This window comes from Falco rusticolus, chromosome 5 (genome assembly GCF_015220075.1).
Source record: "Falco rusticolus isolate bFalRus1 chromosome 5, bFalRus1.pri, whole genome shotgun sequence".
NCBI classification, from domain to species: Eukaryota; Metazoa; Chordata; class Aves; order Falconiformes; family Falconidae; genus Falco; species Falco rusticolus.
The window spans coordinates 21022889-21036864 of NC_051191.1; the positions used below are offsets into that span (position 1 = coordinate 21022889).

Here is a 13976-nt window from a genome sequence, read left to right on the forward strand (position 1 = left end):
GCAACTTTTCCTCCCCCAAAAGTGACTCTTCTCCCCCAAAAGTGACTCTTGTCCCCAAAAAAGTGACTTTTCTTCCCCTAAAAGTAACTCCCCATGTGACTTTTATCTGCAAAAAGGAACTTTTTTTCTCCAATAGTGTCCTTTGTCCTGAAAAAGTGCATTTTCTCCCCCAAACCTGACTTTTCTGCCCCAAAAAGTGGTTTCTCTTCCCCAAAGGCAACTTTTCTCCTCCAAAAAATTACTTTTACTCCCCCAAAAGTTATCTCTGCCCCCCCAAGTGGCCTTCTGCCTAAAAAAGAAATTTCTCTTTCCCATAGTGCCTTTTGTCCCCAAAAAGCAACTTTTGTTCCCCCAAAGTGGCTGCTTTTCCCCAAAGGCAACTTTTTGCCTCCAAAGAGCGAGTTTCCTTCCCAAAAAGTGACTCCCCCCCCCCCCCCCGCCCTGCGAATCCAAACTTCCTCCACTAACAGCGATTTAACTCCCTAAAAAACTTCTCTCCTCTAGAAGTGACTTCTCTATCCAAAAAAGCAACTTTACCCCCAAAAGTAACTTCTTGCTCCCCAAAACAACTTTTATCCTCCCCAAAACCCACTTCACTACCTCAAAAAGCGACTTACCCCCTCCAAACGGACCTCCCCCTCCCAAAGCCCTCTCTTCTCTCCACCCGAATCTAGCTTCTCGCCGAAGAAACCCAAACTTTCTCTTCCAAAAAGCGACTCCTCCCCTTCCAAAGCAACATTTCCCCTCCCAAAAGCCACTTCTCCCTACCCAAACCCAACTTTCCCCTCACAAAACCCAACGCTTCCCCCCCGCCTCCCGCAGCCCCCCCTCGGGAGAACCACCCTCTTCCCTCCTCCCTCCGCGCGATCCCCCTCCTCAGCACCCCGCTTTCCTCCTCAAAAACTCGTCCCCTCCCCGCCCACTCCAAAAAAAAGTAACTTTTTCCTCACGAAAAGCCACTTTTTCCATCAAAAGCGGGCTGTGCCCCCCTTCCCGCCGCCCGCCCCTCCTCAGCCCGCCCCGGCGGGGGCCGCGGGGCCGTGGCGGGCCGGGCCGGGCCGCGCTGAGGACGAGGGAGGAGGAGGAGGAGGAGGAGGAGCGGCCCTGCTCCGCTCCCGGCGAGCTCAACAAAGGGCGTCGGGGCATGGCGGGGGCCGGGGCCGGGCCGCCCGCCTAGCGCCGGTGCGGGCCGGGATGGCGGCGCAGGGCGGCGGGTGGCGGTGGGCGCTGGCGCTAGGCATGGCGCTGGCGCTGGGTGGCCGCCGCTGCCCCGCCGCCCCGTTCCTCAACGCCTCGGCCGTTCCCGAGCGCTGCCGCCGCCCCGCGCCCTGCGAACGGCTCCGTTACGGCGCCTGCCTGGGCTCGGCGCTGCCCTACGCCGCCACCTCCACGCTGCTGGCCGCCGACTCCGCCTCGCAGGAGGAGGCTCACGGAAAGCTCCTGCTCTGGTCAGGTACGGACGGGTCGGGAGGTCCCGCGGTATAGCGGGGCGGGGGAGGGGGGCACGGGCGGGAGCCTGGGAAAGGCCCGGGACGTGCGCTGGCGGCGGGGGGAGGGGCGCGGGGCGCCGGGGAGCGCTGTGGAGGCGGGCAGGGGTGGGTGCGGTATCGAGGGGGCTTGAGCGCGGTGTGGAGGGGCAGCGGTATGGTGGGGGCCTGGGGGTGGGTGCGGTATGGAGGGAAGCCATATAGCAGCGGTCTGGGGGTCGGTGCAGTTTGGAAAACTGTATAGCTGGGGAGTGGAGATGAGTACAGTATAGAGGGGAGCAGTATAGTGGGGGCCTGGGGTTGGGTACAGTGTAGAGGGGGAGCAGGATAGTAGGGGACAGGAGACACATAAAGTGTAGAATGGAGCAATATAGCAGAGGACAAGAGATGGGTACAGTATAGAGAAGGAGCAGTATAGCAGGGGACTGGTGATGGGTACAGTGATGGGGAGTGAAGCACAGTAGGAGGCCAGGCATGAGGGCAGTAGTGTAGTGGAAGACAGGGTACGTTATAGAGGGGAGGGGGACTGCGGATGGGCACAGAGGGAGCACAGGACAGTATAGGGGGAGTACAGTATAGAGGGGGAGCAGTATAGCAGCGGATCATGGATGGGTACAGTATAGATAGTTGTATGACAGGGAAGCAGGCCTGGGGTTGGGTACAGCACAGAGAGAGAGCAGTATAGCAGGGGACCGGGGCTGAGTCCCTTACGGCAGTGGAGCGGGGTAGCACCTGGTGTTTGGCACGGTGCCCCAGAGGCATTATAGAAGGATCTGGGCACTGCCTGCACCGAGCTAATGGGTGGATGGTGCTGGTGCTCCCTGCTGCTGCTGCTGGGCTCTGCCCCATCCCATCGCGCCCCACATCCCCATGCGGCCACACGCTGAGGGAATGGCATGAGCCGGGTCCGGTGATGGCACTGTCCCCACAGGCCTGCGCAATGCCCCACGCTGCTGGGATGTCATCCAGCCCCTGCTCTGTGCTGTCTACATGCCTAAGTGTGAGGATGGCCAGGTGGAGCTGCCCAGCCAGACCCTCTGCCAGGCCACCCGAGCCCCCTGCACCATCGTGGAGCGTGAGCGTGGCTGGCCCGACTTCCTCAAGTGCACGCCTGATCGCTTCCCTGAGGGATGCCCGGTACGGCGGGGAGGACATGGGGAAGGGGGGATGCCCCACTGTGTTGCCATGGGTTCCGCATCCCCACAGGGCAGCGGGAGTGAGAAAACGCCAGCTGTCCCCAGCCCTCCATGGGGGAACTGATGTCTACCCTGGCAGCACAGCCTTCGCCATAGGGGTGCTGCCTCCTCCTCCTCACAGCCTTGTTTCTCCTCTGGTAGAATGAGGTGCAGAACATCAAGTTCAATAGCTCAGGACAGTGTGAGGCACCACTGGTGCGGACAGACAACCCCAAGAGTTGGTATGAGGACGTGGAGGGTTGCGGCATCCAGTGCCAGAATCCACTCTTCACCGAGAAGGAGCACCGTGAAATGCATGTCTACATCGCTGCCTTCAGCTCTGTCACCATCTTCTGCACCTTCTTCACCCTGGTGAGATGCGGGGGAACATGGGGAGGTGTCCCCAAAAGGGGACTGGGCACCAAGCTGTCCCTTACTCCTCCACCTCCACCAGGCCACATTCGTCGCTGACTGGAGGAACTCCAACCGTTACCCTGCCGTTATCCTCTTCTATGTCAATGCTTGCTTCTTCGTCGGCAGCATCGGCTGGTTGGCGCAGTTCATGGATGGTGCTCGCAATGAGATCGTGTGCCGGGCTGATGGCACCATGCGGCTGGGAGAACCCACGTACGTGTCACCTTTGTCACCATCCCACCATGGCCACGTGCCAAGAGGTGTCCCTGGGACCAAGGAGGACTCTTGGGGGTTTCCTGGCCTCTTGGGAGCATGGAGGATGCTCCACTCTTGGGGCAGGAGAGACCCCCTTCCTCCTTGTCCCCTTGGTGGAGGTTGGTGACACTCCTGTCTCGCCTCCCCCCACGTAGCTCCAACGAGACGCTCTCCTGCGTCATCATCTTTGTCATCGTTTACTACTCACTGATGTCGGGTGTCATCTGGTTCGTCATGCTGACCTATGCCTGGCACACCTCCTTCAAGGCGCTGGGGACCACCTACCAGCCGCTGCTGGGCAAGACCTCCTACTTCCACCTCATCACCTGGTCCATCCCCTTCGTCCTCACTGTTGCCATCCTGGCTGTGGCACAGGTAACAGGACCCCGATACCATGTCCCAGCAATTCCTTGCCAGGATGATGTGCATAGGGAGGGGTGGCTACAGCTGGCTGAGCTCCTCTGTCCCTATCTCTGCCACAGGTGGATGGTGACTCTGTCAGCGGCATCTGCTTTGTGGGGTACAAGAACTACCACTACCGGGCTGGCTTCGTCCTGGCGCCCATTGGGCTTGTCCTCATCGTAGGGGGCTATTTCCTCATCCGGGGTAGGTGTGGGCTTATCCCAGCATGGGGACAGGGGCACTGTGGGTGTCCCCCTCACCCTGACTACCTCATCCTTCCACTGCAGGGGTTATGACGCTCTTCTCCATCAAGAGCAACCATCCCGGGCTGCTGAGTGAGAAGGCGGCCAGCAAGATCAATGAGACCATGCTGCGGCTGGGTAAGCAGGGCTCCATTGGCACCACTTCTCTGGGAATTTGAGTGGGAATGGGGACTTTTTGTCCCCAGAACCCAGACAGCCCCACCTTCCCAGGGGTGGCTGCAGTGGGGACAAAGCTGTAGTGAAGATGCTGGTGCAACATCTTTGTCCTAGTGTTGCTGGGGTCAGGCTAAACCAGGGATGTCCTGCTTCTCTTCCAGGCATTTTTGGCTTCTTGGCCTTTGGCTTCGTCTTCATTACTTTTGGCTGCCACTTCTACGACTTCTTCAACCAGGCAGAGTGGGAGCGCAGCTTTCGGGAATATGTCCTGTGAGTGGGACAGGGATGGGAGAGCGAGCAGGATGTTTGCAGCGTCCTGGCACCTTGTGTTTAGCAGGGGACATTGGAGGGTGGAGACCTTCAAGTTTCCCACCAGCACTGCCACCGCATCTCCACTCTGTAGAGCTGTGGGGCATCCTTGGTGCCCTCCTCCTTATGGCCACTGTCCTACGTCTGTCCCCATAGGTGCGAAGCCAATGTGACCATTGCCACGCAGACCAACAAACCCATCCCAGACTGTGAGATCAAGAACCGGCCAAGCTTGCTGGTGGAGAAGATCAATCTCTTTGCCATGTTTGGCACCGGGGTCTCCATGAGCACCTGGGTCTGGACCAAGGCCACCCTGCTCATCTGGAAACGCACCTGGTGCAGGTGGGACCCCGAGGATGTCACCACAGCTGCGTGTGGCCCTTCCTGCCCCATCCAACATCCTGAGATGTTGGAGGTCATTCCCAGACTCTTGTCCATCAGCTCGATGGGTTGTGGGCTCACAGCAGACAGTGGTTCAGGAATGGAGTGGCTTCTCCCACTTTGTGGGTGTCTCACATCCCGTTTGTTGGACATTTCCATCCCCAGGGGTGCCATCCAGCGCAGTCCCCAGCCCTTGGTGTCCCTGTCCAGAGGGGGAAAGGGAGATGGGGAGGGTCCCTTTGCCCCCAGCTGTGATGCCTGGGGTTGTGTGTCCCTGTGCCTGGGCCACCCTGTGTCCCTGCTCTAAGCCGCCATGTCCCCAGGCTGACTGGGCAGAGTGATGACCAGCCCAAGAGGATCAAGAAGAGCAAGATGATTGCGAAGGCCTTCTCCAAGCGCAAGGAGCTGCTGCGTGACCCAGGCCAGGAGTTGTCATTCAGCATGCACACAGTCTCACACGATGGCCCTGTGGGTATGTATCCATGGCAGGGGGTCATCTCGGCGGCACCCCGGGGCCCCTAAAGTCCCTGCCCTTGACCGGGCTCCCCTCTTCTTGCAGCTGGCTTAGCATTTGACATCAATGAGCCGTCTGCTGATGTGTCCTCGGCGTGGGCCCAGCACGTTACCAAGATGGTGGCCAGGAGAGGGGCTATCCTGCCCCAGGACATCTCTGTGACGCCTGTGGCGACGCCTGGCAAGTTCTTGGGGACCGCGTGGGCCATCTCTTGGGGGAACGAACCAGGCTGAGGGGTGTTGGGGATGTGTGGGGAGGCAGAGCCAGAGGGCTGGGGCTGGTGGGGAGGTACAGGGCAGGATGTGGCTGCTCTCACCTGTCCCGTTGTGTCCTGCAGTGCCACCGGAGGAGAGAGCCAGCCTCTGGGTGGTGGAGGCTGATGTATCTCCTGAGCTGCAGAAGCGCAGCAGCCGCAAGAAGAAGCGGAGGAAGAAGAAGAAGGAGGTGTGCCCAGGCCCTGAGCACTGCCTGGGGGCCTCTGTAGCCCCTCTGGCCCCCAGCACCATCCCTCACTTGCCCCGGCTGCCCCCCCAGTCCTGCCTGGTCGCCTTTGCCCCTGACATCCTCCCGGGGCTCCCGCCCAGCCAGCCTGAAGCCACCTTTGCTGGGAGGCCATGGGATGGCTGCCGCAGAGCCAATGTCTTCCACCTCATCAGCAACCCCTTCTGCCCTGAGAGTGGATCCCCAGAGGAGGAGAGTCCTGGCCCCAGCAGCAGGTGCCAGCAGCACAATGGGGGTCTGTTCTGGCCCCCCAACCCTGGCACACTGCCCCACGGCAGGGGGACGAGGACTCAGGGCCAACGGGCTGTCTTGGCCCCCATCCACTCTCGGACCAACTTGGTAGAAGCAGAGCTGCTGGACGCCGATTCGGACTTTTAAGCCCAGAGGGATGTTGCAAGGGGACAGGGACCCTTGGGGTGAGACCCAAAGCCTCGTCCAGCACAGGCAGCCTGCGAGGGGACAGTGAAGCCCACCCTGTCCTGCCAAGGCCAGTCCCAAGCATCCCCCTGGCTCGGCCATGGCTGATTTCTCCCCTTGGAGGATGGTGTTTCTTCCCACATCGCCCAGACTAGACTCTGTGCACATCCCAGCCCGGCAAGACACTGGCAGAACAGTTTTGGGATATCCTGGCATCACTAGGAGAAGACAAATGGGGTGTCGGTGGAACAAACACCACCCAGGTCCTGCAGGGGTTTAAGGACAAGGGGGTTGCTGCCTTTGCCACCAGTAGGAATGGGGGTGGGTGGTCTCCCCGGGACAGCGGTACCAGGCAGCAGGTGAATGTAGGTCAGGGTAGATTTTGGTGAGCTTTGTCCTGTGTCCCGGGGTGCTGGGACCCGCTGACACCCCTCGCTCGCCCTCCACCCCCACCCATGGCTAGATGGTACGTAGAGCTTACAAACACTTGTGCCAATAGTTTTTTGTATTTTTATTTTTTAATCTTTGTATAATACACCAAGATGTGACGGTTGGGCACGGTCTCCACTCGGGTGCTGCGACCAAGAGCAGGATGAGCTGACCCCCCTGCCTCATGGGGCAGCAGCAGCATCCTCAGGGTACACCCACTTTTCTGGGTGCACCCCTATTTCTTCAGGGGTCCCAAGTGCCTTCCAGCTCCCCAGAGAGCTGAACCAGACCCAAAATGGAGGGTTGGTGAGATGTTGGTCCCTGACTATGGGAAGCCATGACGCAAAAAACCCCATATGAAACTTTAAAACCCCAGGGTGTGCAAGGCGAGTCAGGGTTGCCTTTGCTGTCCAGGTGCACCAGCCCCCTGAGCAAAGCTTTTTATATATATTTTTTTTAAGAACCGTTTCCCCTCCCCAAGTTACAGGAAACCCAGCCGAACCCTGAGGTAGGAGGACTCCAGTCCCTGCTGGTGTTTTGTATCTGTCCGTTATCCCTGTACACATCTATATTAAATCCTGATAGGCTCCTGGCTTTCTCTCTATCCCGGTGACCTCCATGGGTTAATTTTTGCTGTGTAAAGGAAAACCCTCCTGTATCAGTATTAAATTTGCCAAGTTTCCATTGCCAGCGGCTGCCCTGGGCTCTTTGGGGAGGTTTTGAGTGCGAGGAAATGTTGCAGGTTTTTGTCCTTTTTTACTAAAAAAGCTCCAACGGCTTTAAAACCTGCTAAAAACTGCTTTAAGTACTGCTAAATACTGATTTAAACTGTTTTAAAAACTGCTTTAAACTGTGCTTAAAAACGCTTTAGACTGCATTAAAAACTGCCTTAGAAACCGCTTTAGAAATGCTTTAAAAACTGCTAAAACTGCTAAAACCTGCTTTTAACTGCTTTAAAAACTGCTAAAACGTGCTTTTAACTGCTTTAAAAATTGCTAAAAACTGCTTTAAACTGCTGTAATACCCCCGTCCTGGCCACCTCCCTGCAGACGGCAGGTGTGAGGGGCTGGGAAGGTCTGTGGGTGCTCTGGGGACTGTTACGGGGGACACTCGCTGGGCTTGGGTAGCAATATTGGGGGGGTCCTTTGCCAGCAGATGGCACTACGGGTTTAAATATCCCCAAACTTGCAGTGGGGTGGCCCAGGTTTTGGGGTGCTGCTGGGTGCAGACCAGAGTGGGGTCCCGCAGGCACTGCTACTGCCCACAGCGCTGGGCAATGGGCTGTGTGACTGGTGCTTTTGGGGAGAAATGCTGCTTTTGGAAAGTGGCCTTTTTTTATTTCACTTGTGAGTGAGGCATGCAGGTGCTCGGTTATCCCGGAGACCAGGTGTCCCTCTGAAATTTGAGTGGAATTGGCTGGTGAAAATTGCATTTTCCCTGATGGTTTTTGGCAAGTGGGGTGGGCTGACCCCACTCTGCTGCTGTCGCGGGGCTCTGCACAGGGGCCAGCGAGCAGCAGGAAGCCAGAGTAAAGGCTGGTTTATCTGGGGCGAAACAAAATGTTTATTATATTTTTGTGTTTGGTTTTTTTTTAAACGATCTATATTTTGTTTTTGAGTCTTTTTGAAAAGAAAACCTAATTGTAGCAGCTGTTCCTAAATATATATATATAGTTTATGTATATACCGTTTTGAAACAAAAAGCTAAAATACTTCATTCTGGAAACAACAGATGTCCTGACCGCACCACATCCCCTCTATTTTCCCCCAGGTACCAAAAAAGCCCCCTCAATTCAGCACACGAGGACAAAGTAGTGGCTTTTTAAAAGGATTTATCCTGGGCAACACCGCATCTTCCTCACAGAGGGTTCAGAAGGTGGAACCAGCTCTTTGCTCTAGTGGGAAAAATGAGAAGCAACCACCAACCCCCCCCCCCCCGCATTTAAATGGTTATGATTAAAACATCTTGGTTAAAAGGGATGCAATGCCCGGCAAGGGACAAATTCAGACCAACTTCTTACACCTGCTGTGCTGGGAGCATCCTGCCCTGGCACCAGGCTGGGAGCACCGAGCATCCTCACCCAAAAGTGGCTGGTGGTCCCGCTCAGCACCGTGGGTGCTCATGGTGGTGTACACTGCTCGGCGTCAGGTTCTGCAGGGGAGTAAGAATTCAGAAGAATTCAGAAGGCAGGGAGGTGCCTTTGCCTTGTCTCTCCCACTTTCTGCTCCAGGGCATTTTCCTCTGGCCATAGGATGGGGACAGGGTAGTGCAGCGGCTGCCAGCCACCACCGTGGCTTTACCCTGACTGATGCTGCTCGTAGGGAAACTGCAGCCAGGAAAGCACTAATGTGAGCAGCAAAAGCTGTGCGGTTGCCCACAGCGGCACTGATGCGTGTGATGTGGGACCTGGAAAAGGACTGGAGAGGTCCAGGGCAGCCAAGCTAGCTCCGATGGAGGAGATGCTGGGACCAGGCAGTCCCAGGTTGGCCAAGCCAGCTCCGGTGGAGGAGATGCCAGGACTGGGGCAGTTTTGTTAGGGACAAGGACAAGGCTGGAACAGGGTCCTGCTCCCCACACCATGTCCCCTGAACTTCTCTGCAAGAGCATCTTCTCCCTCCATTTCTATCAGCATCGGGGAAGGTTACTGGCAAGTTTTAAGGACCCAAGGGATGAATCTCCCTTTGGTGACCCAGGTGTCACCTGCTCAGCTCCTTGCCTGGCAAAACCCAATTAATTTCCCCAGCTGTACATCGAGTATCCTCAGGTAAGAAAGGGAAGATCTCAAATGGTCACATGTAAATAACATCCTTTTATTTATTATTCTTTTCCCTCTAGGTGAGAAGCAGTATTTCAGGCTCCACTTTACATTACAAAGGAGCGAAGAGCCCTTCCTCTTCCCCCTGCCTGCCTTCCCATTGTGAAACAGCTTTAATATCTTCCAGTTATTATTTTAAGCCGATTTCCTAAGGAAACAAGGCTCATAGGATTACATGCCTGTGCATGTCTGTCTGTCTGTCGGGCATGCCCCTGGCACAGTACTCTGCTGTTCTCGGCAGAGAAAATTGTAGGTAAAGACTGCAAAGATTTCATGAAAATCAAGTGCAGGGAGAGGAATTCCACACACGCATGCACCCCTGTCCCACTGTTCTGCGTTTTAAGTGGTTTTGGGAGGTGCAGGAGGGTCACTCATCTCCCCAGACACCCTCGAGAGTGTTCATCAGGGCCAGGCAGGGAGGTTTCAAGGAATCTGGATAATATTCGCTATGAGTACATTTAACCACTCACCCTCACGGACAAATGTCGGTGCTAGCTGGCCATCTAGTTGCCTTTGCCGTAATTAAATGAATGAAAACTACGACAGCACACGCCAGTCGCAGGGACGTTGCCAGAACAAATCAATAGCTGCAGTAAAATTGGATTGCTCGTATCAAATGTCCAAATGCCATTAGGCAGGGATATAGGCTGAATCATCTTAAATTCCTGTCTGTAATACAGGAGGTACAATTAGGAGAGCTAATATAGTGTGGTATCGACTTCTAGTTTGGGATTATTTACATATATATCGGTAAAATGACTACTGTGTCTGTTGGCTTACAGTAGGGGATTAAAGAACTGAAAAACTTCCATATAAATACCTTTCACCCCACCCCCCCCTCTTCATCTCTGGAAGGCTTAGCCTTTGTAGCGGTGCTCTGTGGCTAGATCACTGTGTGCCATGGGGTTTTACAGGAGCTCACACCATCCCTGTTAAGAGAGGCTGGGCTGCTTTTAACTAGGATCAGGGAAGCAAAGAGGATCTGTGCCGAGCACTCCTGCCCTCCGTCACTAACCCCAGCACGCTCCTGGCTGTTGGCTTGATTTTTTTAGGACCAAACATCACAGGAACAGGCAAATCCAGACCGTGAAAGTGGCTGGGGCTCTGCTGACCCAGTAACCAGCTCGGTCTCCTCCCAGGCATCACTGCACGATGCCAGCCATTCCCCACAGTGCAGTGTGGTCAGATGGAGGATTTCAGGGCAATACGGCAATTCACGAGCCGGATGGTTCAGCCACGCTTGATTTTGCAGCTGTTGTGGTGGAGAAAAACCTGGGTTTTCTTTGTTTGTGCAAGATCAAAGTACGGGTGTCTGCACAAGAGCACTCATGTGTCTACCTGGGGTTTTCCTCCATTCTTCCATCTCTGGTTATCACGTGCCAAGGAAGCAAAGGGGATAGAGACGACTACAAAATGCCTGACATCAATGTCTAATTTCACTTTCCCTCACCTTTGGGCTACGATATGCTCCCTGTTGGGGGCTTATGTACGCTGATTCCCAGGCAGCACAGGCATATGGGTCCCTTCAAAACAGGACCCTATAAGCCAGGCCCGTGGGCACTGAGGGGTAGACTGGGTCCAGCTTGGTTCCACCATGCACAGCATGCCCATCCCCAGCCCATCCGGGAACGAGGTATTTCCACAGCAGCACACACAGGTGTACCAGGCTGGAGAGAACAGCTGAGCCTGCCCTTACAGCTCTGGGAGAGACCGCAGCCATTTTACTCTTTTTCCGACTTAATTTTGGTGTTTGTGGTTATCATTGGTACAAGAAACTGGGCTGTCTCCTGCACAGGTCTACACACAGCTACAGCTGTCAAGGGGAAGACTCTCTCCCATCCAAGGCTGCTTTCTCCAAAGGTGCCACAAACCTATTTTCAGGCAAAGGCAGCCCTGCCTCACTGCCTGTCTCTTGTCCCTGTTGCTCTCTTCCACACACGCAGCATGGGGAAGGAGCCAGCCCCAACCTCTCTTGTAGGCACCGCTGGTGCCACTCTCACAGAGCCCCGATTGTTTAAACCACTCAATCCTCCCTAACCAAACGGCCTCTCCTGATATCCTTTTTTTTCCCAGATAAATTGTCGAGCACAGCCTAGCAGATTCCTCTGGTAGTGTGGACCACTTGCTGGATCGCTGGCAAGCTGTGATATCATCTATTTGCTCAGCACGCAAGCAGTGGTTTGTGCCCTGATATGACGGAGGCATCTCCAATTAGCACCAGGGGTGTTTGGACATGCTGAAATTAGTATATGACTTTTTTTCCAGGAAAATACCATCCCTGTTGGTAACCCCATTTGAGGACTGCACTTTTTAAAAAGGCGAGCAGGGCAAGTGCATTGGAAGATCCTACACTGAGCCAGGTGGGTGATGCATGCATGGCTGGGGTGCGGGTAGCACAAAGGACCAAACTTGGGGTCAGGACATTGCCTGAGCAACAGATTCCCCCAGGTCAGGTGTGTGCAAAACAACCTGGCAGTTTGTGTTTGGGTTTTTTTTTTTTCAGATTGTGGGATCTGCAGCACCAGGAGATGATAACATCTGGAGGATTTCTGCCTGGGGGAATCGGCACTCCAGGTCAGCACAAGCCCCACTCTGCAGGAGAAACCCATGGTGCTGCAGCTGCTGGGGCTTTGCACGGAGCCTGCTCTTGTCTTATGGCTGCAAGAAACACATAGCGTATATTGAAGGGGAGGGATATTAATCTGCTACAACTTCAAATCCCTCCCATCACAGCTTTCAAAGTTTTGCTTTCAAAGGCCCCTTCTGAGACTGAAATCTGTCCTGAGACTGAGCTTTCTGATACTAGGAAGGGGGAGAAATGTGCTGTGACACCCACATGCAAATTCTGATTTCACTTCAGTAAGGAAATAGCATTAGTTCAATAAAGTTAGGATTTCTCCCCAGTACTTTCCACGCACAAAGTAATGTGCTGCTTTTCCTTTAACTTCAGTCCTACTCACACATTCCTCCCGTCATCCTCTATGACGTCTCTCGTCTCTCGTACAGGGTTGCCTTTGGAGCCCATTAAATGCTTTACAGCCCTTTTTCTCCTCGCCTCTGTCCTAGACATTTTCCAGTCCAGCTGCCACCCTTGCATATAATGAAACCATTTTTCCTCCTGTCCCCAGTGAGTTTTTACCAATGCAGCGCGTCATCAGCTGCTGACCAGGTTCTTCCTCTCCAAGCGTGAAATCCTCCTTCAGCTTCTCAGTTTCTTGCCCCTCTCCCTTGATCTCTCCTCTGCCTCCTGATTTTGGGGTTCTTCCTGTGGATTCCTCCTCTCCCTCCACCTCATCTCACAGCCAGCTCATCCCAAACACCAAGCTCACCCAGGGCTTGTAAGTGACTTAAAGGCTCTGGGCTGCAAGTGTTAACTTGGCAATTGGAAACTCTCCTGGTCATTGCAATCTTGCCAGTTGTTTTGTCCTGCACTTTTCTAACTTCTGGCTTTTGGAGGATCCTGAAACTCCACGCAAGCTTTTCGTGCCTCTCTATATTCCATCCTCCTCTGCATCCCTCCTGCTTGGCTATCACAGCCCCCTTGGTATCAAGAAACAGTTGTTTTGCCTCCAACTGGCCTGACACATTGGATGCAACCTCCCACCCCTCGAACGGGACAGGAACATTGCACTTGCTTAGCATTTGCACAGCCCCTAACCCACGGGCTTTGCTCCTTGGCGTGTGCCCAGGGATACTGTGTTAATCATAATAACAGTAATAACAGTAACTAGAAACAAACAAACAAACCAAGGACGTGTTTGAATGCCCCTTCCCTAAAAGAAGCTTTCCTGAAGAACTGGATTTTGGTAAACGTGACTCATTACTGGCTTTTGCTCATAGGAAGGCCCTGAAGCAGGGCTGACCCGTGCAGGGGCTTGGTGGGCTGGCTGGGCCTGGCAGACAGCAGCTTTCCAGGCTCTCGCATGTCACACTCGTCGCGCCAGAACGTCTTGGCTCCTGGTTTGCGAGGCTTTTGCTTGTGGCGGCGCAGCGGGCCCAGGAGAGCAGCCTGGCACAGTCCCTTGCGCTGCAGGTGCTCAGCGGCCTGCGACCAGTGGCACGATGGGCACCGGCCACAACGCTGACATTTCCACTAAAATGTGAAAAAACCCGCAAAGTTCTCCACGGGAAGGGGGAGGAGGGAGGGGGGGGGTCAAGCGGGGCACCGGCCGCCCAGAGAGGGTGCGGGGGCCGCGGGGAGCCCCACGGCCCTGACGGGACCGCGCCTGCCGCCTGCCGCCGCCGCCGCCATTCCGCGCCTCTGTCCCCGCGGGCCCCCGCGGCGGGACAGCGGCGCGGCTCCTCCGGACTACATTTCCCAGGCGCCTCCACGGCGCGGCGCGGGAAGGCGGGGCACGGCGGGTGGCGCGGAGGCTGCCGGGAGTTGTAGTCGCGGCGGGGCGGCGGGCGGGGCGGGGCGGCGGGCGGGAGGACTGCACGTCCCGGCGTGCCCAGCGG

At 55.5% G+C, this 13976-nt stretch overlaps 1 protein-coding gene across 1 annotated transcript; it reads left to right on the forward strand.

Annotated features, from left to right (window-relative positions):
- Nucleotides 1-877: 877 nt before the first annotated feature.
- Nucleotides 878-7393, forward strand: SMO (smoothened, frizzled class receptor). The gene is made up of 12 exons (XM_037389735.1): nucleotides 878-1453; nucleotides 2419-2624; nucleotides 2825-3034; nucleotides 3117-3289; nucleotides 3487-3706; nucleotides 3814-3937; nucleotides 4021-4113; nucleotides 4314-4422; nucleotides 4618-4803; nucleotides 5166-5314; nucleotides 5402-5536; nucleotides 5694-7393. The coding sequence occupies exons 1-12, from the start codon at nucleotides 1195-1197 to the stop codon at nucleotides 6233-6235; spliced, it is 2406 nt and encodes an 801-aa protein (XP_037245632.1). The 5' UTR covers nucleotides 878-1194; the 3' UTR covers nucleotides 6236-7393.
- Nucleotides 7394-13976: the final 6583 nt, after the last annotated feature.